This window comes from Calidris pugnax, unplaced genomic scaffold (genome assembly GCF_001431845.1).
Source record: "Calidris pugnax isolate Ruff unplaced genomic scaffold, ASM143184v1 scaffold36, whole genome shotgun sequence".
Classification (NCBI taxonomy): Eukaryota; Metazoa; Chordata; class Aves; order Charadriiformes; family Scolopacidae; genus Calidris; species Calidris pugnax.
In genome coordinates, this window is record NW_015090825.1 from 3883826 (window position 1) to 3909357 (window position 25532).

The following is a 25532-nucleotide window of genomic DNA, read 5'->3' on the forward strand; positions in this document are numbered from 1 at the left end:
TAATGTTGCCATTCATTGAGGAAAGGTCCTAGTGTTTATAATTGTGAAGCCACCTGAATGATCCTGTTTACACACAGCATATTCTGTAGGTCTGGCGTTTAATAAAACGGACAATCTGGTGTCTTGATTACATTATCTCATTTATATTGGCAAGATTTGTGCGCTTGTTGGGAGTCCTGAAGAGTCCAGACAATGTATGCGAGGTTTGCCATTTGGATGTGTTACAGAGGGCTCTCTGCTGGGTGAGGGCTGAGCAGGGGTATGTGTAGGTGTGTGTCATACCCTCAGAAATACAGGTCTCAGGCTTGCTCAGCTAATTTTGCTTGAAATTGCTAAGATAACTGGATCTTAAGAATGAGACCAAGAATTTCAGTCTTTGGAGAAGCTGTGAAAATGGGAAGTGGAAGGTGAGATGGAATGTGGTTTATGTAAGTCATACAAATCATAGTGCACTTCTACCTTTACCTGTCAGAAGTACACACACAAAACATATGTGCTTAAAACCATTATGCCAAGTATGAACTCAACTGTCAAAAGGGGGACATATGCTACTGGGAAGTTTACTACATATTTTTACTACTGAACAATATAAAAATAAGGCAGAAAAGCCAAAATAGGAGCAAACTTTATACTATATTTATAAAATTACAGAATTTGTTTCTTGTATTTTAAATTATGCACAGTAAGCTGTAACATAGAAACATATAACAGTGTTATGTTCCACTGAAAATCTAGTTTACCAGTGTATTCTTCTTTAATAAACTTTATGATCAAGCAGGAAGTATAAAACTTAAGGGAAATACATGTCTTCTGGTCTGAATTAGTCACTGACATGGTCTTTTCTATTATCGTATTTTGAAGCAGGGGAGAGTGCTTTTAATGCTTCAACCCATTTAACCTTAATTGCTCAGTTTTAATAGACATTTGCTAACTGAAGGAACCAAATTATAGCTTGAATTAGGCCTTACTAATCTTAATTAAAAGCTCTACTTTATAATCGGAAACAGCCTATGTTTAAAACAGTAAGCCTTTCTTAAATAGCTTATTTTAAAATGCTAAGGTCCTTTTGATAATAATTGTTGAGACTGAATATGGGTAACCATTATTCTTCTTATATTGCACTTAATTAAAAATATCTCCTCCATGTGGTTTTGTGCCTTCTGCTGGCTGTAAAATTGTTTGACTGGTAGGGGGTGGGATTACTTTATTTTTCCTGTGGTAATTTGAAAACATGTTGCTGCCCTTTGTTTTAAAAGTTTTCTGGGGTCACAAGTTACAAAATTAGCATGTGAATTAATAAAAATATTAGCTTCTTGCATTGCTCTGTCCTCAGGTGAACACTTGTCAATCACTTCAATTAATTGGTGTTCTAGGCATATAATTGTAACCATTAATAATATATTCTTTAATTAATTTAGTTTAATGTTTAACTTGTGCTCAGATGGTTGATTATGGGCTTCACGTTGCACATATCCTGAGACCTAGCTTCCAGTAAAAATAACGTCTGTTGTATTGGGAGGGAGGCCATGGCTCTACCTATTGATCATTTGGTATACTGGTAGAGTTTCTATTCATTTCAGGGTATCTGAAGAGGATAAAGGGTGGATTTAATCTGTCCAGATATGGATCTTGGTCTTACAGATCGGTACACTTAAGCGGTTTGCCTTGCTTTCCCTTTGTAGATGATGGAGAGAAATAGGAATTTCCTTAATGCAGTTCGCCTTGTATTAATGGAGATAAAAACAGGTCAGATAAATAATGTCCTGAAATAACAGTCTCTTTCTAACACAGATGCGGACATCTACAGTGTAGGCATGTAAAGTTGGATAAGGTGTATCTGGGCCAAAGACCCTGCAGCTGTGAGATTAAAAGTCCATTGAAATTAAGGGAAAATGTTCTGTACTTAATTGTGCTTTGAAGTTTAACCAGGACAGGGGATTTTTAAGATGCAATATTATCATTTGATCATTATGCAATTCATCCTCCCAGTCTCAGTTTTATATTTTTTATTCTTTAATTTAAAATAGACTCCCACCTCTCCGGCACAGGCATATAGTTAAAAACAACAACAACAAATAACCCCCAACAACTTCATTTTAGGAAAAATGTGATTGTTTTAAATGTATATTCGTAGAACTCAGCCTTAAGATTTTTCTTGGTACAACGTACTCAGGAAGCACTTCTAGACTGTGTCGTTGCTTTTTATTCCAGTAGCTGAGTTGTCTGCTTACATAAGCTAAACTTATGAGTAAGAGTCTTTTATGCTGTCTGCTAGACCTTTCTGATGTGCAATTAGAAATAACTCCTAAGAAAAGTAATTTGTGCAAGTCATGGAGATGGACAGACCTTCTTGAATGTTGGTCTTGTTTGCTTAGTTATCAGATCTTTGGATTATCCCTTAAGCATTTTTAGAATTTCTCCTTATTGTCCAGACTGTTGTATGGTGCTGATGGACTATACAAAGATGGTTAAATTATACCAATTGCAGGAAGGTAAAATCAGGGCTTTTTATAGCGGGTTCGAAGGACTCTGGTCTTCACCCATGCCACATACTTATATGTATTTATCTACTCATATCAAAAGTGTGTAAACTGGCCAGACCAAGTCTAACTAAAGGGCTGTCTAGCTTGATGTGCAGTCTCTGGCAGCGGCCATTAGCAGATGCTTAGGGTACATTATTAAAAACAGAACATGGAAGAATTCAGCTAGAGATTTAGAGACTTCTCGAGTCAAAAGTTTCATACAAATCACTGTGTTCAATGGGATCTTCAGTATAGAAAAGGAAAATGAGTATGTTTGCTTCCACGGGTGTTCTGCAAAACTCATGCTGGTAGATAGGTGATTAGCTGTGCTCAGTATACTGGAAAAGAATTGTATAGGAATAGGTACTTGTGTATCCGTCTCTTCTCTGCCTCCTGTCCACTGTTGTTTGCTGTGACTGTCACATCATGTTTCTCTACATGGCCAAACCCCACAAAACCAAATACTAATTTTTGAGTTGGCAACTAACAACATCTTTAGAATGACTGGCTTTCCTACTGTTCTGAAAATGAGGCTTTGTTAAGGACAATCTGCAGTCAGTTGTGAAAAATTAATAGGTACTTGAAAAGCTTGATCCAGATGTTTAACCTACCTTTAGATGGTTACATGGTTAAACCAGGTGCCATGGATAAACACCCAGAACCCTATTATTTCATTTTGAGCCTTTCACTAAATGTGAAGTCCTGAATTAATTATGGGTGAGTTAACTAGTCAGGGCTTGGTGCCCTATTTTCAGTGGATAACCAAGGATGTTGTAATGTGTTCTCCCCTGGACTTCTGTTTATATATCTTAAAAATACTAAGAATGCACACCAAATAATTGCCTTAAAAGAGAGATTGTCTAGAAAGATGGGAAGGAGGAAGGAGAAGCATGGGGAATTCGTCAAGAACATTTTAAAAGGTGACTTCTCAAGTCTCTAGTTTTATATTGGATGTACTGTCCAATTTAAAAAACCCAAACTGTTTATTGAATTGTTTATCAAGTCTTTAGTCAAGCTATTGCTGCATTTTGCTTATCTGTGCATAATAAAATAGCATTGCTGTAAAAGGCATCTCATGATAAATGATCTGAATTAGAGTATTTGGAATAAATTTACAGGACTAAATGAGTATTTATATAAACTTAGCCACTTTTATCCCTGTACTACTGCGGAGGAGGGCAGTACAATTAGACTGCCTGTCTGTCTATGTTGTGACCTGTCAGATGCATATTATTGTTTGAATATTGCACAGAAGTTGTAGGCATTCTTTTGTTCTTTCTACCTAAAACCTTCCCCACCATAACAAACAAAATTACATAAAATTACAAAAGGAGAATTTCCAGGCTGTGAATATGAGCTCTCTTCAATTTTCAGCAAATGCCTGTGTTACTATTTCCATATCTGTGGTTTCATTCTTTTTTCACTTGAATAGCATTAACGATGCTGGAAGCTGTGTGTGCTTTCTAGTACAGGATATTTGAACACTGGAGTTGAAGTCTAATTTCTTGGCAAAGCTAGTTGCTTGCATCTGTTTGCTCTATCTCTCTTTCTTGTCCAAACATCAGATGTGAGCACAGTTTATAATTGAAAATATTTGATGATTCACAGGTCAGCAATGGTGTTTTCATGTTTGAATTTTAAATTTCATCCTTACTGCTTTTCCTGTATTTTCCTCACTATGAAATAGGTGTTTGTACAGCCTGCCCTGGCCTCATCTAACCCTCACCCCTGCATGCCAGGCAAAGGGGAGTGTGTAACTTCAGTAGTTCCTGTTCAGAGAGTCCCTGCTCTTGCTTACTTCTCTACCGGCCAAAGAGTCCAGGCAATGTTTTGAAGAGTTTGTAAAGGGTAATGATGGAAAAGCTGATGGGTTCCATGCTGGCATTCACTATCTGTAGATCTTTGTCTCCGCTGGACAATTGTTACACATCCACGGATCAAAACCCAAAGGCTTCTTACCACTGGTTTTCAGACTTTCTCTGTTATTATTTTCTCTAGTGATAAATAGAGCTTTGGCTCACAAGACCAATTTCTGTGTGGCTTTTTAGAAGACTAAGGAAAGCCTACATCACAACTAATGAGCTCCTTTTGTAAATAAAATTTTAGAATTGTCAGCATGTATCTTTAGGACAGGGTTCTCTGTTTCAGGAATAAAAAGCTTGAATCCAAGAACTACATTAATATAATATTTGTTTGACAATAAAACCCTTTTGCATTGATCTACTACAATAGCATCTAGGACTTCTTGTTGATGCTGGCCGGGGCCATGCTTTTAAAAACTGGAAAATGTTTGGTCTGTACACCCAAACAGAATTACATGGCAGGTATTTTACACATTGTGGAGACAGAATTGTTGTTAAGAAGCTGAGAGCCTGTGCCAGAATTCGGAGTTGTGGAGCAAAATTGCCAAATGTTTTGGCATCTTGAAAATAATTCCACATTTCATGACTGTACAGTTCCTAAATCCACTGGCTTCTGATTGAGATAGCTCTTAGGGCTGTGAACTGTTCCACACAGTGCTTTGCGTGCACCACATTTAGGGTATTATCTTTATTATTACAGGTTTATTTAGGTTTAACCTGCTGAAGGCTGAGATTCTGAAACAAAATTCTGTGTCAAGTTGAATTTGTCATTATGGAAACATAATGTGACTTGATCACCTTCAACCCTCTCATAATAGCAAAACCTGTAGCCTAGTAACTTTTTTACCTTCTGTACAGTGCACAAAGCTGAAGAGCACTGGACAAAAATGAGAGCATTTTGTAAGCCTATCTCAGATTTTAAGAAAATTATTATAAATCTTTGATCTAATTTCTATTCAATTTAGTCTTCTCAGATCTCTTTGAAGCAAATAATCAACCTCATAAAGGAGACATTTCTCTTAAATGTAGGGTCATCTCAACTAACTTTACGCAGTTTGTTTCCTAAAGATGCTGAGTACCCACAGCCCTGCAAAGGGACTCAAAGAAAAATGAGTACTTACGACTCTCCCAAAAACATAAATTATATACAGGCAATGCATCTGTATCCAGGCTGGAGCACTGAAATAGTTTTTAAGCACTATGAGTGCACAGAACCATAGAAAAGAGAGGAAAAAGATGAAATCCCCGCTACTATCTCCTGCATAAGAAAACTGGACTGTAAAATGATTGCTATTGGGAGTTAGGACACATGCTGGTATTAATATGTTATTCTTGCCAGGGTCACTCTGAAGCCTTATTTACCAAAAGGCGTGAATGGCTTTTATTTCATTGAGCTTGAATGAATGACCCATACTCTATTTTTCAGTACATTCTATGTGTGTTATAGAACCATCATGTGGACCTTCCTAGTCTGGATAAACACATCCGTAGCTGGAAAACCTATTTATGGCAAAAATAAACATAATGATTCTGAAACAAAGAAGGATCTGTGCTTTGATTGTCCAAGTTATCCTCCAGTCAGCTGCTGTTTAATAGGTGAGGAGTCATCATGCTTGTGAAAGACTTAGAATGGCAGTCATAGAATCATAGAATTCCAGTCAGTTTAATAGGTGAGGAGTCGTCATGCTTGTGAAGGACTTAGAATGGCAGTCATAGAATCATAGAATAGTTTGGGTTGGAAGGGACCTTTAAAGGTCATCTAGTCCAATCCCCCTGCAATGAGCAGGGACATCTTCAACTAGATCAGGTTGCTCAGAGCCCTGTCAACTTGACCTTGAATATAGATGATCTTCACAAATATAAAATAACGTGAAAAATATTATTTAAGACTGAAGATAATGTGAGTGTAAAAATCCATGCATATAGACTGTCTATTAATAATTTAGGAAATAACAAATTTATTCCCATAGAGTACTGGGAGTACTGAATTTTCACCTGTAGTATCTTGACCTTGAATATAGATGATCTTCACAAATATAAAATAACGTGAAAAAAAATTATTTAAGACTGAAGATAATGTGAGTGTAAAAATCCATGCATATAGACTGTCTATTAATAATTTAGGAAATAACAAATTTATTCCCATAGAGTACTGGGAGTACTGAATTTTCACCTGTAGTATCATAAATATATGTCACATTTATCAGTTTTACAGGCTGATTTTTGCTGTTCTCTGCAAACCAAAATGCTGAGAGGCATTCAGTTCATAAAGGATACTGTTGAGGAACTGTATGAATTTGTCTGCATTTGGGGAACAAGTGACAAAATAATAGGCAGAGTTAAACTATTAGGTCCAACCTTGTCAGGGACACAAGCCCATGGATCTCCTGTGTATCGTGTTTAGAAGTGGAACAACCTTCCCATAGAGCACTGGGAGTACTGAATTTTCACCTGTAGTATCATAAATATATGTCACATTTATCAGTTTTACAGGCTGATTTTTGCTGTTCTCTGCAAACCAAAATGCTGAGAGGCATTCAGTTCATAAAGGATACTGTTGAGGAACTGTATGAATTTGTCTGCATTTGGGGAACAAGTGACAAAATAATAGGCAGAGTTAAACTATTAGGTCCAACCTTGTCAGGGACACAAGCCCATGGATCTCCTGTGTATCGTGTTTAGAAGTAAATGTTGAAATGCAAGGCAGCCCTGGATAGGTCATGCATCGAGTATGTGCCATGGCTCTCTCATGGCAGTGCACAACAGCACACAATGCAGAGTTCCTCTGCTCATAGATCCATTAGTTGTATGGTATTCTCATGGGAGTTTTTGTAGGCTGTTAAAATTAATGTCTGATATGTGTTCCATACAAAATAGGGAGTTTGACCAAGTAATACAGGATGACAGGAAGCCCTACGTTTTCTAAATCCTGTATGATACAAATTATATTTCCCACGTGGTTAATGAGCACAGCAGAGCAGTTCTCAGCCAGGACTCTGCAGTGGCCCAGGGGCTACTGCTAAAGCACACGTGGAAAAAATAGTTGGAAAATGTAAGCCTGCTGTCTTAAGACATAAATTTGCTATACCAGGATTTGCACCTCTGCTGGAAAACACAAATTTCCTCATATTAAGAATGTTGAAGAGGCTACATACCACTGCTATGTAGCCTCTCATTCTGCTTGTGGCCTTAGCTGTCTCAGATGAAACTGAAGTAGTGTTAATCTGCCAAGGACTAATGAAGCATGTGCTATATGATATCAAGAAATCTTTCATTTTACAGTTTGTGATCTGTCACTAACTTGTTCTGAAATGAGCAAGAAGGAATAACCCCACATGAAGGGCCAGAGAAAATAAGTTAATGTTCATCCACTGACAGGTAATAAGGAAATTTATTTCAAAATTGAAGCTTGGGATGGCTTCCTTTTGTCAATGGGCAGAAATTTAAAAATGAAATGCAAAGAAGGTTGAAGGTATGCAATCTGAGAATGAGGGAGATCCCTACAGGGGTTGGAAAAAAAATGGTGAATGATGTCTGTATCAATCAGCTAGATTCACTGTTTTAAACCTCTCCCTCAAAGTTTTTAGATGCATATTTCAATTTAAAGTTCTAGGAGTAACCTCCTGCCGTGGCTATTGAAATGATAATCATTAGGATTCATGCACACCAGTTGTGGCACTAAGGTGCACAACAATATTCTCCCATTAGATCTCCAGGAACTTGCAAGGTTAGATGTGGAATCAAACATTTCCCATTATATTAAAAGAGGGAATTGTGGTGGAAATGGCTGTGATTTAAAAGTGGTGGGAAAAATGCTGTCAAATGTCATGTTTCACATGCGTAACAGCTTGTGAACAGGAAATCTCTCTGCTTGAGCTTGTCGGGCATGGCAGCTACTAAATAAAGACAGACTCTAAAACTGTTATGTGCTCTGCAGGTAGCCATCTTTATTTGGGTATCTCACTTGCAGTTCAAAGAACTTGTAGCCAATCTGTTTAAATATCAATTAAGAAAAATGTCAAACCACAACAAACTCTAATCAAAGGTTCAAGATGTGTAATGCAGGACAGCAATAGTTTTGGTTTTATCTAGAAAAATACTGTATTAACCATGAACGGAGTTGAAATAGTCCCATATAAGTTTCCATTGTGCTGGTTGGGATGGCAAATGTCACATAAGGGTAATACCCAGATATATGAATAGAAAATATATTTTTCTCAGGGAAAGAACTCTAATTATTATTATTTTCCATAAATAATTGTAGCTGTCCAAAGGTTTTAGACCCCCAAAACGTACTTTAGGTAAAAAACACTGTATAAACCTGATGTTAATGCAGTAGGAAATCTTGTCCATTGAGTGGTCAAAAACTCTATAAGGTCCTAAATGAAGAGTGTTCCATGTCATTTATTTGATTGACTCTCCATTCCTGCTCCTGGAGTGTTATATATGCCACCATGAAGAGTATTTCGGTGGCTGGAAAAGTGCACCAAATGTATGCAGAATCTCCGTTTTCAGTTTCTGTGTTCCTTTTAATTATTTTTTTTAAGTAATTTTTATTCCCCTGTACTTCAGTAATAACTTTCCATTGGCAAAGTACTCATACACTGAAGCACTAATACCTGCCTTGAACCACAGGCATCCTGAAAGAATCAATCGAAGGGGCAGACACTTTTGTCTGTTGTCAGTTTGATTGGTGTATCAATGTCCAGCCATTAAAAATGTTCTTCTAACTCTTTGAACTAGGAGTTTAAGCAAGGAGGGAAAAGTGCAGGAAAGAGAACAGAGACAGGAAACCGAGGAAGGGAAGGTGAATTTAAGAAAAATGTAAGGAAGGGAGTCTCCAGAGACTATACTTTTTATCAATGAATGACGAATGTGATGGTCATGCACCAAAAATGTAAAATATAATCATTTGGCTACTGCAGAAAGTTTGGATTTTCACAATTTATTGCCTGTTTCATTTAACAATATATGAGCTAGATCAACTGAATTCTACTCTAAAGCATTGGGTGCTTGACATTGTCTAGCCACTAGAGTCCTTAAATGTGACTCTTTAATTCATTCTTCCTTTGTATGATAAACAATATTTGAAGATCATTAACTAAAACTTGGAAAATAACAAGTGCTAAGCACACCTGCTTTTTCTACAGCTGTTAAACGCAAAAGTTCATGTACTCCATTGCCTCCTCAGAGAAGGACTTGTGTGTCTGAAAGCTTGCTGTTCTTTCCCAAGCAGTGAAGGTGACTCTTCTAAGGCCATCCTTACTCTGTGCGACTTGACAATTTGATTCATGCTTGCTGTGATCAGTGTAATAATAGGAAACAAATTCAGACACAAGGCAAAATAAGGATCTGCAATGATGTCTCTGTGCTTTCTCTAAAATTAGGAGATAATTATGATAATAGAAAAACATATTAAACAAATAGAAAGTAGAACTGTCCCATCCTACATCTAGTGATAAATGGGCTGATGTCTCATCAGCCTTCCAAATGCATCCTAAATGTTTTTAGGCAAGATAGTTCTAAATATGAAGCTGTTCATACTTTAAAAATATGTGCTGTTCAACCAGCTGGACATAGCTCTGTATAGTTTGGTTTGTATTTGTATTACATTTTTGTTCCCCTTTTTTCGGACAAGAATTTTAACGAGGTATAATCCATGATGAACTTTGTGCTCAGCCACCACAGAAGAAAAGGAAACAAATAAAACTGCTGCAGAGTACTTGATATTTTCTGAAAACTGTATGAAATGGCTTCCAGAAAAACACCCCAACAATACCACAGATTTCATCCAAATCGTCTCCACTAAGTTGGCATGGCATGTTCATTTTATTGCTGTTTTAGTGCTGGGAAATAGAAGTTTGTGACATTTTTGAAGGAAGTTGTAAAACTGAATATTTTTTTTCTTTGTGGATGCACTAATAGGAAAAACATTGGAGGGGCAGTACCAATAGTGGAAAGGCTCTTGAAGGATTTACGCTGAAAAAACTTCATTATAAACAACCTATTGTACCTGTTCTTTTTCCTTTCTCTACTGAGAAACATCAGGCTGCTTTTTCTGATTTTAGCCTATTCCCAGCTTGCTCACCCTTGACCTTGGCTCTCAAGAGTAGTTCTAATGGCTATCAAATTTTACAGTTTTCTTGGGCACAAGCGTCTTGAAAATATCACGACAACTTGAAAGCCGTAAAAACTGCACTGTGTGTTCCTCTGATTCATTAGATCATAACATTTCCAAGGTCACAGCATCTAAAGAATAAAGATGTTAACATTTATGAGTCAAAAAATGAAGTATCTCAGGAAGAACCAGATATAACAAATGATAGATTTTAATTTGATTTCTCTTATAGAAAAAGTGACTTACAAAGCTTTTCATGGGAAGGGATTTTCAGAATCGCATTTCACTGTAAGAGGAAGGTCAAGGTTTTGTTTGGCATAGACAAAAAACGAATGAATCTTGTTGTGTCAGTATTTCCTTCATTATATTTGGACTTGGAGCAGATACCAAATTCTGCTATCACGAAACTCAGAGAGGGAAGCAGTATTTCAGCAGGTCAGATTGAGTGGAATTGCTACATCAAGCTGATTCTTCATGCATCTAGCTAGGTCAACTCTTGCACATTTTAAGAGCAGAGCTGAGCGGACTTCAAATAATTTTGAACATGTGGAAATGTGCTGATGCTAAACTCCTCTTGAGAATCTAATCATTTTAGTATTCCTGTTCAGGTTGAATGCTTTCCAGAGAGCTGAACTTCTGGCAAATTTGGCCTGTGTTTAACCAAAACCGTCTTTACCTCATGCATGAGCTTTTTTTCTGGCCTTTGGATCTGGAGCTGGTTCCCTTCTTAAGGAAAGCGCAACTCGATACAAGAAATACAAATGCCTTAGGTACAGGTTATCCAGTGTGTGTGTATAACTGCTGAAAGTATATTAAATGTAGAATCTGCCAAAGAAATGGAGTATATATAAATATTCCCATATTGTTTTTATTTGTTTTAACGGCTTATACAGTCCCCAAATCCAGTCATTAAAAAGAATAAGATGCTGATCTGATTATGATCCAGGACTTGAACTTGTTTATATTCTTGTCAGAGTGCATGTTGCCTCAGTCCTGCCTTTTTCCTTAAAAGTAAAGTAATGGTGTTGGTGCTACACTGCTGCTGGTTCTGAATTGGAAGTGGGAACAAGGAATTCAAGTGATGATCCCATCTCGCATATCTCTTTTCATGTGAGTCCCAGGAAAGTCTTCCTGGCTTCATGAAGCCAGTGGCAAAAATACCTCTTGACTTTCATAGGATTGGGATTTCACTTCAGGGCATTTCACCTTAGGGTATTACAAGGTCACTTCTTTCCCAAGCTTCCAAGATCAAGGTTGCGTAAAACTATGCAGTGATGAGGAAAGCTGTTTGTACGGCAGCTCTCTTCTTAATTGTGTAGGATTTGTAACCTAGGCTGGGGCTTTTCTCCTGTATTTTTCTGTGGAAAAGATGATAGCGCATTAGTCCTAGGAGGAACAGTGACCAAAACTCAGTAAAAATTTTTGAAAGCTTGTAAGAGAGAAGCCATTGAAGTGCAAAATATTGCCACATGAAAATATGTGTTCCAGCATTTCGCAATGTCCTTTGCTGCATAATGGTTCTGGATAAGCAGGCAACAGGCTGCGACTGCAGAACTTTTTAGCAGAATTTTTTTAGCAGAATACAACTGATGATAGAGAATTCTGCAAGAGCAATGCTTAGTCCTCTGTAGGGGAGCTAGCAGCAACCTCTCATGGAGAAGGGAGGTAAAAACACAGTTTTGTTGCTGGCAAGTTTGTAAGGACACCGTTATTTACTGTCTCCATAATGCCTCTTTGGCAGTGTTTTGTTTAAAGCAGCCAGATAAATAGATGAAGATGAACACCAAAATATTTTTCTTTTCAGATACTGAATAAATAATTTGTAAGTGTATCTTGATGAATAAATCCACACATTTCATATGATTCTATGAAATGTGTGGATTTATTCATCAAGGTATACTTACAAGAATTTAATATTTATTTTTCTAGATATTTTATGGATCCAGCTCCTTTAGGAAATATTCCACATCTGCATAATATACCTGTGTGCTAAGTTTTGTTTGTGGTTCTTTAAATTAGAAGGAATTGATGTGGGCAGACAGCTTCCTTTGGCTATTTATTTTAAAAAGTCCAAGCACATAAATTATTCCTTTCAAAGTCAATTGAAATTTGTGTTTACTAAATCAACTCCAGATCTTTCCCTTACATTAGTAGTCAAGAAATACTTTTAAATAAACACAGATTTTACCCATTTCTACTCCTATTTTGAACATCTTCTGTTGCATTGTGAGTGTTGGGATCTGTGGCCTTGACAGATGCCAAGATAAAGGTTGTGCCAATGCACGCTTTCCCGTTTTCTACAGAAACAGAATATTGTGGAATTCAATGCTATTTTCTATAGGAATAGAAACAGTGGAATACAACACTAAAAGCTGAATTTCGCTCATTGACTTTCAGGCCTTGGCCATTCTCCCTTTTGCATGTTAAAAGCTGTAAGGCTTCTGTGACAGTTTAGCTGTGACACTGATCCAAAATTCATCAACTCCACGCAGACATTTGCTTTGACTTCAGCATCTTTGCCCATCATGATCTGTAGCTGTGCTGACAAATAAATTTTGTTACAGGTGTTGTAATGATTTTTGGACATTCAGGAACTTAATAAATGGAAACTGGTATAATCGATTTTGGTGGAGGTAGATTTTGTGCTTTCCTGACATAAAGTCTATGCCACCTTCTAGAAGCAAAGATTATTAATGCTTGGAAAAGATGGTTATCACACAGCAAATTTCATGACCCTGAGGAATATGTTTAGACATATTCACATTTAGACATTTCCACAAAGTGGAAACTAGCATTTTCTTCTGTTTTACAGTTTGATTTGTCTTCTGGACATTAGTTATTGCATGCTGATGTGTGTTCTATTCCCTGCTGAAACAGAAAGCTGGAATACTGTGATACTGGAAGACGAGGAGATCAATTTTTGGTTTATTTTGAGCATTTCTTAGTTAAGTTGTACCTGGAAGAGCTGCTTCTCTGCACCGTGGCCTTGTGAGACTTCTGAGAGTGCCATCTCTTTATTGCAGAATACACAAATGAAACAAATTTCTGTGATAGTGTCAGTTTCGCCTGTAATAATGAAAGAATCATCAGCCCTAGTCTGCATAACGTAGATACAGGTCCCCTCAGACTACAAAGAATTAGGTCAGTTAAAGAAGACAACTTCATATTCTTTTCCGATAACTGGAATACAGTGATTGTAAATTTCAGCATTTCCTCATGGTAACAAATGCTAAGATTTCCTCAGTCACTTGTCTGTCTTTAAAAAAAGTCCTTGGATGCTTATATAATAATTCTAGTCTCATATAGTATGTACTCTAAGTAATACCACTGCTCATTGAAGAGGACAAGAGCAGGGCATGGCAATGCTGTGTTCCCTAGGGTTGCTGAAAGATTTATTTCCAGGCTGTAACAGAAAGATTTACCTGTGCTTTCCAGAAGGAATTATGATGTAGTTTCCAGGCTTCTTTCACCTTGGGAAATAGCTGAACCAGTACAGTTACTTGTACACGCAAGTAAGCAAGCTTCTTTTTATCTCCTTTTTTCCTGATAATTTTTTCCTTTAAAACTTTTCAAAGAAGCAGTGGATTTTGGAGGTTTCCCACACCAGTTTCAGAAAGAGATGGTCAAAAACTAGCTCCCCAACAGCTGAAGATGTGGTTGTGTGCATCGAGCTCTGGCATTGGGAGATGCCGTATCATTTCAACACAGTAAGCCCAAATAGGTTCTTGACAGACTGTCATTATTATAAATGTCTTAATAATTTTGCTGCATTTATTTTTTTTCCAGGGATCCTGCAACTGCTGCCATTGTAATACCATATTAATTAGTTTCTCTTACGAAGAAATTGCAATCCTTTTTTAAGGTGTTTTCTTGACTAGACACCCCAAGAGTTGCCTGTCTGCACAGCCAGAATGTTCTGCAGTGAAAAATTCATAAATATTTTGCCAGTGCAGATAAAACTTTGGGTTTCCCTTTGAGAGCTGGGTTACAGTGAGCCTTGCTAATTCAATAGTGTATGCACCTGCATCCAGTATAGCAATTTCATGGTCATATGGCAACATTTCTCTGTTTCTGGTTTCATTTTTGTGTTATGGTAATTTCTTTATGGTGAAAGGCAGTATTAAGTGATCAAACACAAAAATGTTAAAGATAGTTGAAGCTACAAACTTAGTGGGAACAATTAACTTTGTGAGTTAGAGGTGTTTGGAACCAAGAGTTGGTTTAACACCCAATTCTATCAATTACAGGAAAAAAGGAATAATAGAATATGACCTAACCAAAAGAAATAAAATAGCTGGTCCCTGCAAATTTTCAGTTTTAGAATAGATAAGAGCAAGCCTCCAGGTTTTATGTGTTTGCATGTAATCCTGTTGATTTTGTCGCTATATTAGGCTTACTAAGGAAGCCATATCCTGCTGTGTCAGATGTAATATCCTGCCCATAAGTTATTGTTGTCCAACACTTCACTGAGGCATTCTTTAAAGTCCTCCTCCAGGTACATGAGAAGAGAAGATGGGGTGGCATTCGTGTTGTTTGTAGGCACGTCATCTGTTTTTCTCTTGATGTAACTAGAACTTAAAAAAAGTTCAACATTTGGACTTCGCAGGCTTTGGACATTCTTTTGGTGGGGTTTGTTTCTTTGTTTGCTTTTGGTTTATTGTTTAATTCACCAGTCTTATCCCCTTTGTGTTTTACTAGCAATACTGGAGACAGAAATTCCAGCCAGCCTGACAGGGAAGGGTCTTAAATAGCAAACTCACAACATGATAGGTAGAATGTTTGCCTCAACTCCTAGTTATGTACAGCTCTTGGGGTAGAAAAGGAAGAAGTAATCTTCTAATCCTTTTGCAAAATTTAATGTAACTGGAACTTCTTGCAAGAAGGAGATTCAAATAATCTGTTTCTTTTCTTATTTTTCTGGTTTATGTATCTATTATGTTACCCTTCCTGGAACTTAAGTATTTGTAGGATTACATAGCACCTTGTGCTGTGAGTCCCAGTACAGCCTTTTAGAAATAAGTATTATGTAAAGGATAGGCATTCAAAAGGCTTCACATTTCCTTGATTTTTGTCTCTTTTGAAGGCTCTCCCATCGCTTATTTAAAGGAATAGTGGTATTTGACTCATTGTTTGAAAAAAGTGATTGAAAATTGATCAGCCCTTGGCAGTCTGATGCTGAGTAACAATTGATAACACTTTCTTCTGAATTCCCTCTTCTAAAGAAACTCAGTGCTGAATAAAAGTTAAGAACAAATCTTAAAATGAAGATACCATTTTTTCTGAGTGTCCTGAAGGAGCACCTGGCATGCCTGACTTCAGAATCGTGTTATGTGCTTTCTGATTATCGACTTGGCCTGTTAAAAGATGGCATTAATGGAGAGCTCTATTTTTGTCCCTGTAGCCTGAGAATGATAGGAATTTTCTGGAAATATTCATGAATCATTATAAAGGCTGCTACTACCTGCTAAGTAGAAACCTCAGTGGAATGCTTTCTCAATGTGCACCCAGGTACATTGGGCTGTAAATAAAGGAGGGAAGCTTCCTGGGGACTTTGCACTGCCATGCTGCAGGTGTGTTCTTAATGAGCCCAATACACAGTAATTGACTTGATGGTTATTGTTTTCAGAAGACAGTATCACAGATGTATCTTTTTGTTGTCATACTGCATTCCAGAAAGTAGAGCACATCCATGGCCGTGCTGACTTGGCACTTGTACAAGTAATGGATGAAAGTCATTAGCAAAGGATGGGAACTTTCTGAAATAGAGCAGTAGTTAAAAGACTAGGAAGTTTACCATTAAGCAGCAGGTTGTATTTTTGTTGGGAAGATCCTTTCTCCAGCTTATTTCCAACATTTTTGTAGTGTTAAATGCTGAGTTACAAAAAAGCTACCTGGTTTTGCAGATACAGCCAAATTTGTAACTCCTGTTTAAAGCTGCTGAGGAGATTGTGGAAGGAGGGCTTCAGAGCTGTTGGGAGGAAGTTGATGGAGACCTGGGCTATTTGAGGTTAGGGTAGGTTTCTGGGACAGGCAGACCTGAGGGGGAAAGCTTGCAAAAAAAACTTGGGAGGAGTCTGTCCTTGCTCTCAGAAGTTTGATCTGTCAGATGTTTGTGCAAGGAAGGACAAACATACCCAGACTCAGTCCAAGGATGAGAAATGCTGAAAGCATTGAGTGACCGAGTCTGAGCTGGCTTTTCAGAAGAATCTGTTTTTCCCAAACTACCTTGCTGTCTTGGGATTGTGGCTGGGTATGATACCAGATAGCAAAGCTTTTCCTGGGGTGCTTTTTAAAGTTAAAAGAAAAAAAGAAAACAAAAGTGGATATGTGAACATGAACCTAAACTAGAAATATTTCAACCACCTCTGCAATGGAAGCCACATTTGAAAAGTACAGCCAGGATAGCTCTAATGAAATAACAGGTGATTTTCTAAAAAAGATTACTTTCTCCGTTTATCTTGGACTGTGTAACTTAGGGACAGTACCTGGTGGTTTTGGTCTAGCGTACCACAGATCTAGAGCTGATAGTTATCAAGCTATGAGGCTGCCTCTAATTATTTGTGTATTTTTAGTTGGTTGATGTGCACCACTGAATGATTCACAGCAGTGACTGTGGTGCTGATCATTCCATGTATAACCCAAGATACAGTCTGTACAAAGAAGAAAGTTTGCACTTTCTAGAATGAATGAAGAAGTTATTTTTCTATGAGGGAGGGAAGATCAAAAGTGGATCGATTGTAGTAGCAGCAGAATGCATCTCTCTTATCACTCATGGTAGTCTTTCAGATACAGGCCAGTATATGAAAAATAATTAAAAATAATTCTAGCCTATCTTCTCAGAAGAAAATGTTGGGCTTTTTGTTGTTGTTGCCGTGTGTGAAATTATACAGAAAGTTATAGTGGAGCTTATTTTGTGGAGGAAGGGGAAAAGACAGGCAAAACTGTACCAAGTTATCAATAGTAACTTCATAAAAGCTCAGGGAACTGTGGTAGCTGTTTCAGAAATGGTGTTTTTCAAGGTTTATCGTGCAGAACTAACAGCCTTTTGTATTGTCAGGAGTATGCCAGATCTTCCTTGTTCTGAGAAGACAGTTTTTTCTTAAACAAGGCATAATTTTCTCGTCTTATTAATAACATGTTTCAGATAGTTGTTTGTTACTAGAAAGTCAAAGATTTAACTCATTGTCTGCTTGATTATTTTAAAGACATAAAACAAAACTTACATTTTAAACATAAAAAAATTACCAAAACCAGGTGTTTCTTTTTTATTTTTAACAACACATCATTGTTTACTGTGATGATACTACAGTTATTTTGTAAAAGACTGTTCTATACATTGACTTGCTGCTTTTCAGGCATGTATGTCCCTGGTATATTCAGTCAGTAATTCCCTGAGCGATCTGTTGGATGAAATATGCAACATGAGTATATAGAAAGATTAGGAACATGCATATATTCAAAGACCGTGCTCAGTTGGAGAGACTTTTCTGTATTCTTAGTATTCTTTTTTTAAAAAAGCTTCTTTTTCTTCCTCTTGTGTTTTAGATATTGACGAGTGTGAAAATGACTTCTACAATGGGGGTTGTGTCCATGAGTGTATCAACATTCCCGGCAACTACAGGTGTACGTGCTATGATGGCTTCATGTTAGCCCATGATGGCCACAACTGTCTCGGTAAGTAGTGAACGCTCGCAAGGCAGTTTCATTTCATGGATGTGGTAAGAAGGCCTGATCTGCTTGCTGCCTTTTGTGAGCTGGTATGTTTTCAGTAAAGACTTGATCCAGATCACACTGAATAAGTTCAAACCTATCTGTTGACTCCCGTGTGTTTTAGACCAGACCCTTGAAGTTGGCACTTAATCCCAACATACTCAAATAAATTTGACCATCTTTAACATTGCTAAAAAAACCACACCCTGGCCCCCAGAATCTATTCTGGATATCTGGGCTTTTTTAAAGAAAAGTGATCTGTCCCATCCACTTAAATATATTTTGTCTGTTTCTTCCAACTTTTGTAATTCCAGTTATATCTTTAAAGACCCCCTTCCCTTTTTTTCCCTTTCAGGGTAACTTAATTCTAGGATAAGCTGTATGAACATAAATTACATAATGTTAAAAGTGCAAGTGTGATGAAGGGAATACTTGGACAATAAAACAGGGCAGAAGAAACAGTTATCAGTAATACCTGTTTACAAAGAGGAGGGACACAGTCCACCAACTGTACAGAGCTGTGTTCAGAGCCGGCACTTAATTGCTTCAGCAGTCTGAGGATTTTGCGATCTGGGGGGTTTTTTGATACATGTCCATTGTTCTGGTTTAAATAGGTTGGGTTTATCCTATGCACTAAAAAAGTATATGTTTTGTTTTTGAAATTTCTTCACACCAGTTATCTGGAAATTAACTTTGACTGCTAGACCCAGTTTCCCATACCTGCTTTCTTGGTGGTCATTTTAGCTAAATCCTTCTGCCTAGGGACTATCTTTCTCAGTATTCCCAATATAAATGCAATGACCAATGTTTGGTTCGAGTTGATGTTTATAAAACAGTGTGGAAAATAGGTATTTTTTCTGTGTCACGCCACACTTTTCTTTGGTAAAAACTGAGATTCTTTGCAACAAAAATCAAGCACTCAGGTAGTGAACCAGAAATAATAAAGTCCAGTAGCACCAGTCTGCACTCACTGAAGCTATGGAACAACTAGAATTTCTGAGCAAGGATTTGGTTAGCTTTTCAGTAGACGTATTTCCTGCTGGGTTCATTTTCAATCTGAATAATATTTGTTCAGATGGATTATATATCCTGACCATTGACAGACTTTTGACCTAAACTTTCAAATTTCATTTGTTATAGAACAGACTAAATAGATTTATTTGCCTCAAACTGAGGTGGTCAAATGATTAATTGTGCAAGATATATTTCTTATACAAAAAGTAGCCAGCCATTCATTTAAAAAAGAAAGAAAAATTCTATTTAGACTAATGTTCATAAATATCTCTTAATAAAACAAGACACAAGCATAATCAAATAGTTGAACTATTTGGAATTCAAATAACTGTGCGTTTATGTTGTTTCAAACAGCTTGCTATTTTCAACTTTGTTTCCAAATGATTCCCATAGTAGTAGGGAAAAGTAGGTTAGCAATTATTAAGAGCAAAAGGAATGACTTGATAAAGAATGAACCCTTCAGGCAATCTGTGGGATTTTTTTGGACCCCTGCTGCCCGCGTCGTTGCTCTCTGGTCATCAAACATACAGTCTGGATCTACAGGAATAGCCAAATTTCTAATTTTCTTTTCATTAATTTCTATTCAGCCACTTGCTTTTTTTTGGGAAAAAAAAGGCTTACAATAATATAAACCATTGTGCTTAACATGTGGCTACTGTTGATCCAAAGCTTGCTAAGAGATCTTTCAGGCTTTTAAGAATTGGTGTCTGCACATATTCATGGTCTACTCTGAGCTGACTTTTTGCATTACCCCAAAAATGTTAGGAACCATGTTGCTTTTAAAAGAGGTTCGGTGAAAAGATGAGTGGGAATAACAGCAAAGGGCTCCTTTTCTCCCAGTCTACAACTTTAGGATGCTAAAAGAGGTCACAATTGCCATTCTAATTTTGATAGCGGGGACGGACTGGGGAAGTTTCTGTTCCTCAAATGCACTTGCTTTTTTTTGGGAAAAAAAAGGCTTACAATAATATAAACCATTGTGCTTAACATGTGGCTACTGTTGATCCAAAGCTTGCTAAGAGATCTTTCAGGCTTTTAAGAATTGGTGTCTGCACATATTCATGGTCTACTCTGAGCTGACTTTTTGCATTACCCCAAAAATGTTAGGAACCATGTTGCTTTTAAAAGAGGTTCGGTGAAAAGATGAGTGGGAATAACAGCAAAGGGCTCCTTTTCTCCCAGTCTACAACTTTAGGATGCTAAAAGAGGTCACAATTGCCATTCTAATTTTGATAGCACGGACTGGGGAAGTTTCTGTTCCTCAAATGCAGATTGAATATTTGCAACTAATGAATGGTCTGTGATATTTCTTAGTAAAATAACTGCTTTTACTTATGGGTAATGAAAAGGGAATCAAGGCACATTCCTCTTTGTCCCTTTTTTAAAATAGGGGTGAGTTTTCTGAAGATGAAAGTGTCTAGTTGTGAGGTCTAAGACTGATTTTTTTTAATCCTGACAGTGGCCATGCAAATCCTGCTGTCACTGTCTGTTGTGCACTAGCTCTGATTTGACACACTGTCACTAGGAAAGAGATAACTTCATTTTTCTGTCATCATTTGGTCCCTAACTAGCTCCTGGCATTATCAGTTATACTGACTGCTGGGATAGCCTGGTTTTGCCCATTAGCACGGTGTGAGTTTTGAAAAAGGGGACATTCTACTCTTTTTCCTTCTGGAGTAGTTGTATTTCCCTTCACTTAACGCTAGTAGAAAAGTACAAATGCAGTTGGCTGTTTTTAAGAGGAAGCAGTGAGATCTCAAATCAAAAACAAACCTTGTATTTGCACTTGTTTAAATTAGGATTATAACTTTGGGGAAAGTTTTCCTAAAACTTGGCTAACTTATTCCAAAGATTTTTTTTTTTCTCCGTGAGGAAATTAGACATTGAAAGGAATTAAAGTTTCAATGAGTCCACTGGTTTCCACTTGTTCTTGCTTTTTGAGAAATCACTTATTTTTCATGCATTATAAGGAGACAAAGAATTCTTCATAAGATTAATTACAATGATTTTCACCTTTCAAGACAGTCTTTCATTGATTTCAGTGCACACGCACACACCCTTATGGAACAGAACTGTCAAAATCAAGATTGCTAATTCAATATGCTGAAATTAAGTCTATATACGCACTAAGTAGGGCTGTAGTGGCTCTTGTCTAGAACTATGTCTTTTACATAGAATTTGTAGATGAGCTGATAAAACACAAAATATGTTGATTTTAAAAACCCTGCCTGAACCTCCTGCTCATATAGCACCATGGATGTGTGTGTGCTTGGATAGAAGATTTCCTAGGAGTGATCCAATATCAGGCCACACTCTTCCTACTTCTCACCCATCCTTTGGCCTTCCAGGCATTACTTTTGGGGTCCATTTTGTCAGCACATGGGGAGCCAGGCATCAAGAAATCCTATAGGGCAATTCAACTGCCTAAACATAGGAGCCTCGTGCCAGTGAGCCTGGTGCTGGAAGGTGCAATGTGAGAGCTACAGGAGTAGACCGGGAGTGTGAGATAGAGGCTAGATGGGATAATATAAGGTGCCATCTAAAATGGCATCTGACTCTGATGTTTAGACAGCTGAATTGGTCTCTCAGTGACTTGGGCTGCATTTTGTCATGCACACATCACCAGAAATCTTTGTCTAGTGATTTTACATAGAAGGCCTAGCTATGGAACCCCATGATAGTTCACTGATAGTCCTGGAGGCCATCTAGGAACCTCTAGGAAACAGGTTGCAATGGACTAGACCGTTATACTAGGATTTCTGCATCTCTTGCTTGACTGAAGTCTATGCAAAATCTTAAGCCATTTCTCCTTGTCAGGGTTTACATTCCTTTTTTAAACCTTCTATGAATGTCTTTCTAGTAACATCAGTATAGCAAGATGATTGTAGTCATCATTATAAATAACAAACTTAGAGTATTCACAGCTAATTAGATCAGATGCAGTTGACAGGTAAAGTGTTTGTTCTTGAGTTCTTGTTCCAACATTTCTCTCTTTCTTTCTAATCAAGTGAAATTTCTTATTTATTTATTTGTTGGGAGGAGGTGTTTGGTTAAGAATTCATGGCTAAAATTTGTACTGGAAAATGTCCAAAATTGTCCTTAGGGGAACTCAACTCACCTTCTGTTTGACATTTTTATTGAGGAATTTCTCAAATATAACATGAAATGACACCACAGGGAATTCAAACTATGATGAGATCCTTGTCTGGCTAAAAGTAATTTATTTTAGCACTGTAATCACTTGAAATAGCAGTAGTTCTTTCTCAAAATTGCTCAAAATTCTGTTCAGTGAATGCAAGACTAATATTTGGTCTCATGCAATAGGTTTTCTTTATCCTTCATTAGAAACCAGTCATGAAATACATTTTCCCCTCTCACATATGAAAATCACTTTTTATAACTGATCAGCTCACTGGTCCAGATGTTCTTTCCTGTTTGATCATTTTGTCTCCATGATCTTACTGATAAATTGATTTTTCCTTCTTTGTGTCTTTCACATGTTGAGGCACACTGTCAGTTTTTGTTCTCTTGCCTTTAGGAGAGATTATGGCATAACTGACCATCCTTCCTATTAGTGCTAAACACTTTACCCCTCTCATTTGTAGTAAATCAGAGTCTGTTCTCAGATATCTGGTAAAATCTGTGAATCTGTTCCACAAAGTATCAATGGGTAAGACTTACGCCTTTAAAACTCATTGTTCAAAATATACTCCATGCTGTGATTCAGCATGACACTTAAAGGTGTTCCTCATTTGCCTAGTTTTTTACTTTATTGGTTTAATATTAAGTAAGAAAACTGGACTTTTGCATATGTGTAAGTGCATTATTGATTGGAGGCCTCTTTGGCAGTTGGGCACACTTGTACTCTGTCTTGGCGTCCTCCTGGAGACTTTCAGTAGGACAGATAGCAGATAGCAGAGGAGGCGGTAGGTTGAACCTGGTGTTGTACACCTGCGTATCGTACGAAGTAACGTATGCAATGGATGAGGATGCCATAGAGAAGGCTTGAGAGTATGTCTTCCTTTCAGTGAGAATTTCAGGAGAGCTTGGCATAGCTGCCACTATGGCAACTCCAGAATGTACCCAGGAGGGTAAAAGAGAGTTTCCTGCCCTTTTTTTAGTTTACTTTCAAGCTATTGGGATAGGAATTGTCACATGGAAAGAAACCCTCTGCTCCTTGATCAGCAGTAAGGCTTTAGCTGATGGAGGACTGTTTGGTTTTATGGCATTGGTCTTGGATGAAGCCAAAAGAGAGCAGTGAGAACAATGAGTGATCTAAAAAATCATAGAATCATAGAATATCTTGAGTTGGAAGGGACCCATAACGATCATGAAGTCTAGCATGGCTAATGCCAGAAGAATGGAAGAAAAGGCATAATTTTCTTCTAAGGAAGAGAAGATGAAAAAGAAGACACAATAGTCATCAAATCCAAAAAAGCCTGCTGCAAAGAATTAGATTTTTACTGTTTTGTTCTCATATCCCCACAGAAGTGAATTGAGGTAGTACAATAGTATTTGGTTACTCCACTTGGGAAATTCAGAAAGAGCATTGAATTATTTTTCCTTTCTCCTGAAGGACTCTCATGTGGAGTACCATTATCTTACATTAATCTCTCTCCTACTGTGTAAAAATGTAAGCTTCCTGGGAGAGTATTAAGTGTTGTCTTGGTCTGAAGCATCACCAAAGAAGAGACTTCTGAAGTTTATCATGAATTACTAAGCCTTGGGATTTGTCCAGAAAAAGCTTGCTAGAAACCCTGCTGAAAGCAGTTCTTGCTGGTATTTCTGACTAAGTCTTACAAATTTATTCAGTATCTGCAAACAGAAAGTGGAAGAGAGTGGCATAACTATTCGGATCAGAAAGTGGAGAGCCTTGCTTCAGAAAATTTCCTTGCCAGTGGTCTCACAAATCAGCTGATAATCCAAGCCCTCTGGAATTTACCTGTCTCTGGTCAGAATGTGAAAAAAATGGAGAATAAAGAGTGTGCAAGAAAAATATGTAGCAACAAAAGCTGACTGTCATTGGTTCTTACTTGAGAAAACCATGTAATACCTGCTTCACATTCTGCGTTCTGTAGGCAGACTTTTGTGTACGTATTGTTAGGGGATTCTTCCTAAAAAATTGACACAACTAATTCTTTGCTGTGTGTCAAATCAAATCAGGGTGTGAAAAATATTTCAGGTTAAAGAATGGAATTGCTTGGAGTGATTTTCTTTTGCTTATATATTCAGATATACATACGAATTGCTACTCATGTCTCTCTGTTTTGTGTAGGCTTTTTTAAAATTTCCTCCCTAGCTCTGATTTGCGATAGTCCCTTTTTAAAAGGAAGTAAGCATTGCTGTTTTGCAAAAACACTTCTTGCTTTCAGGTTGCACTTATCTTAACTCTTCTTTCTTCTAAAGATTAGCATAGATTTCATGAAGTCTTCTGTTCTTTATAATTTCTCTAATTAGTAGGTGTGCTCAAGAAAGTTGGAAACTCTTCTTCAAAACAATCATAAAAGATACAAAGGAGCATAGACAAAAAATTTATCATAATGTATTCAGAGATGTATTTATTTTATTTATAGGTTTTTCTGTGGTATTAATTACATGTGTGAGCACTTTGTAAATTCTAATAGATTTGTCCTCAGAAATTCCTGTATGCAAAAGAAGTATAATTTTCATTGTTTTATAGATGAGGAACTAGGGCAAACAGAAGGTTACTTCTCAGTCTTCACACAGGATGTCTGCAGCATAGCCAAAGATAGCATCCTTACCCTTCTGAAACCCTGCTTACACACTCTGACTTCAAATGTTCTGTGTAACATTGGTTTCTCTTCCAGAAAAATAACAATTACTAAATTTGGACATCTAGGAGTTGATGTCTCCTAGATGAGACATCTAAGAGATTAATTCTCTTGTATGTCAGACCTCCTGAAAATAACTGTAGAAGTAGGTTTTGATGATCCAGTATATATGGTTCTTCAGCAGTTAATCCTGTGTCTGAGAGTCCTGGGAAGAAGAGTGAACTTCTAATTATAAATCAAGCCAGAAATGCAATTACTAGTGTGCATTATAGATTCCATAGAGCTCTCTACAGGAGCTGAATGTTCAGTATGGTAGACAAAAACACAAGCCCAGTGTAAGCTGTGAATTCAGTAGCAAATAACTGAATAGCAAAGTCCTGGTTATGTCCACAATTTTAAGGGTGTTCTTTGGGGAGAAGGCCTGATTTTCCATCCTGAAAAATGGACATTACTGTTTTATTTGTCTGTTCTCAGATGCTATTTTGTATTTCTTGACAAAGTGACTTAAGTCATG

At 37.3% G+C, this 25532-nt stretch overlaps 1 protein-coding gene across 1 annotated transcript in view; it reads left to right on the forward strand.

Moving 5' to 3' along the window:
* SCUBE1 (signal peptide, CUB domain, EGF-like 1) overlaps window positions 1–25532 on the forward strand; it is a 266905-nt gene that overhangs the window by 65746 nt on the left and 175627 nt on the right. Inside the window, exon 5 of the mRNA XM_014940071.1 lies at window positions 18048–18176. Within this exon, the coding sequence (XP_014795557.1) occupies window positions 18048–18176 (129 nt within the window). The remainder of the gene's footprint in view (window positions 1–18047; window positions 18177–25532) is intronic.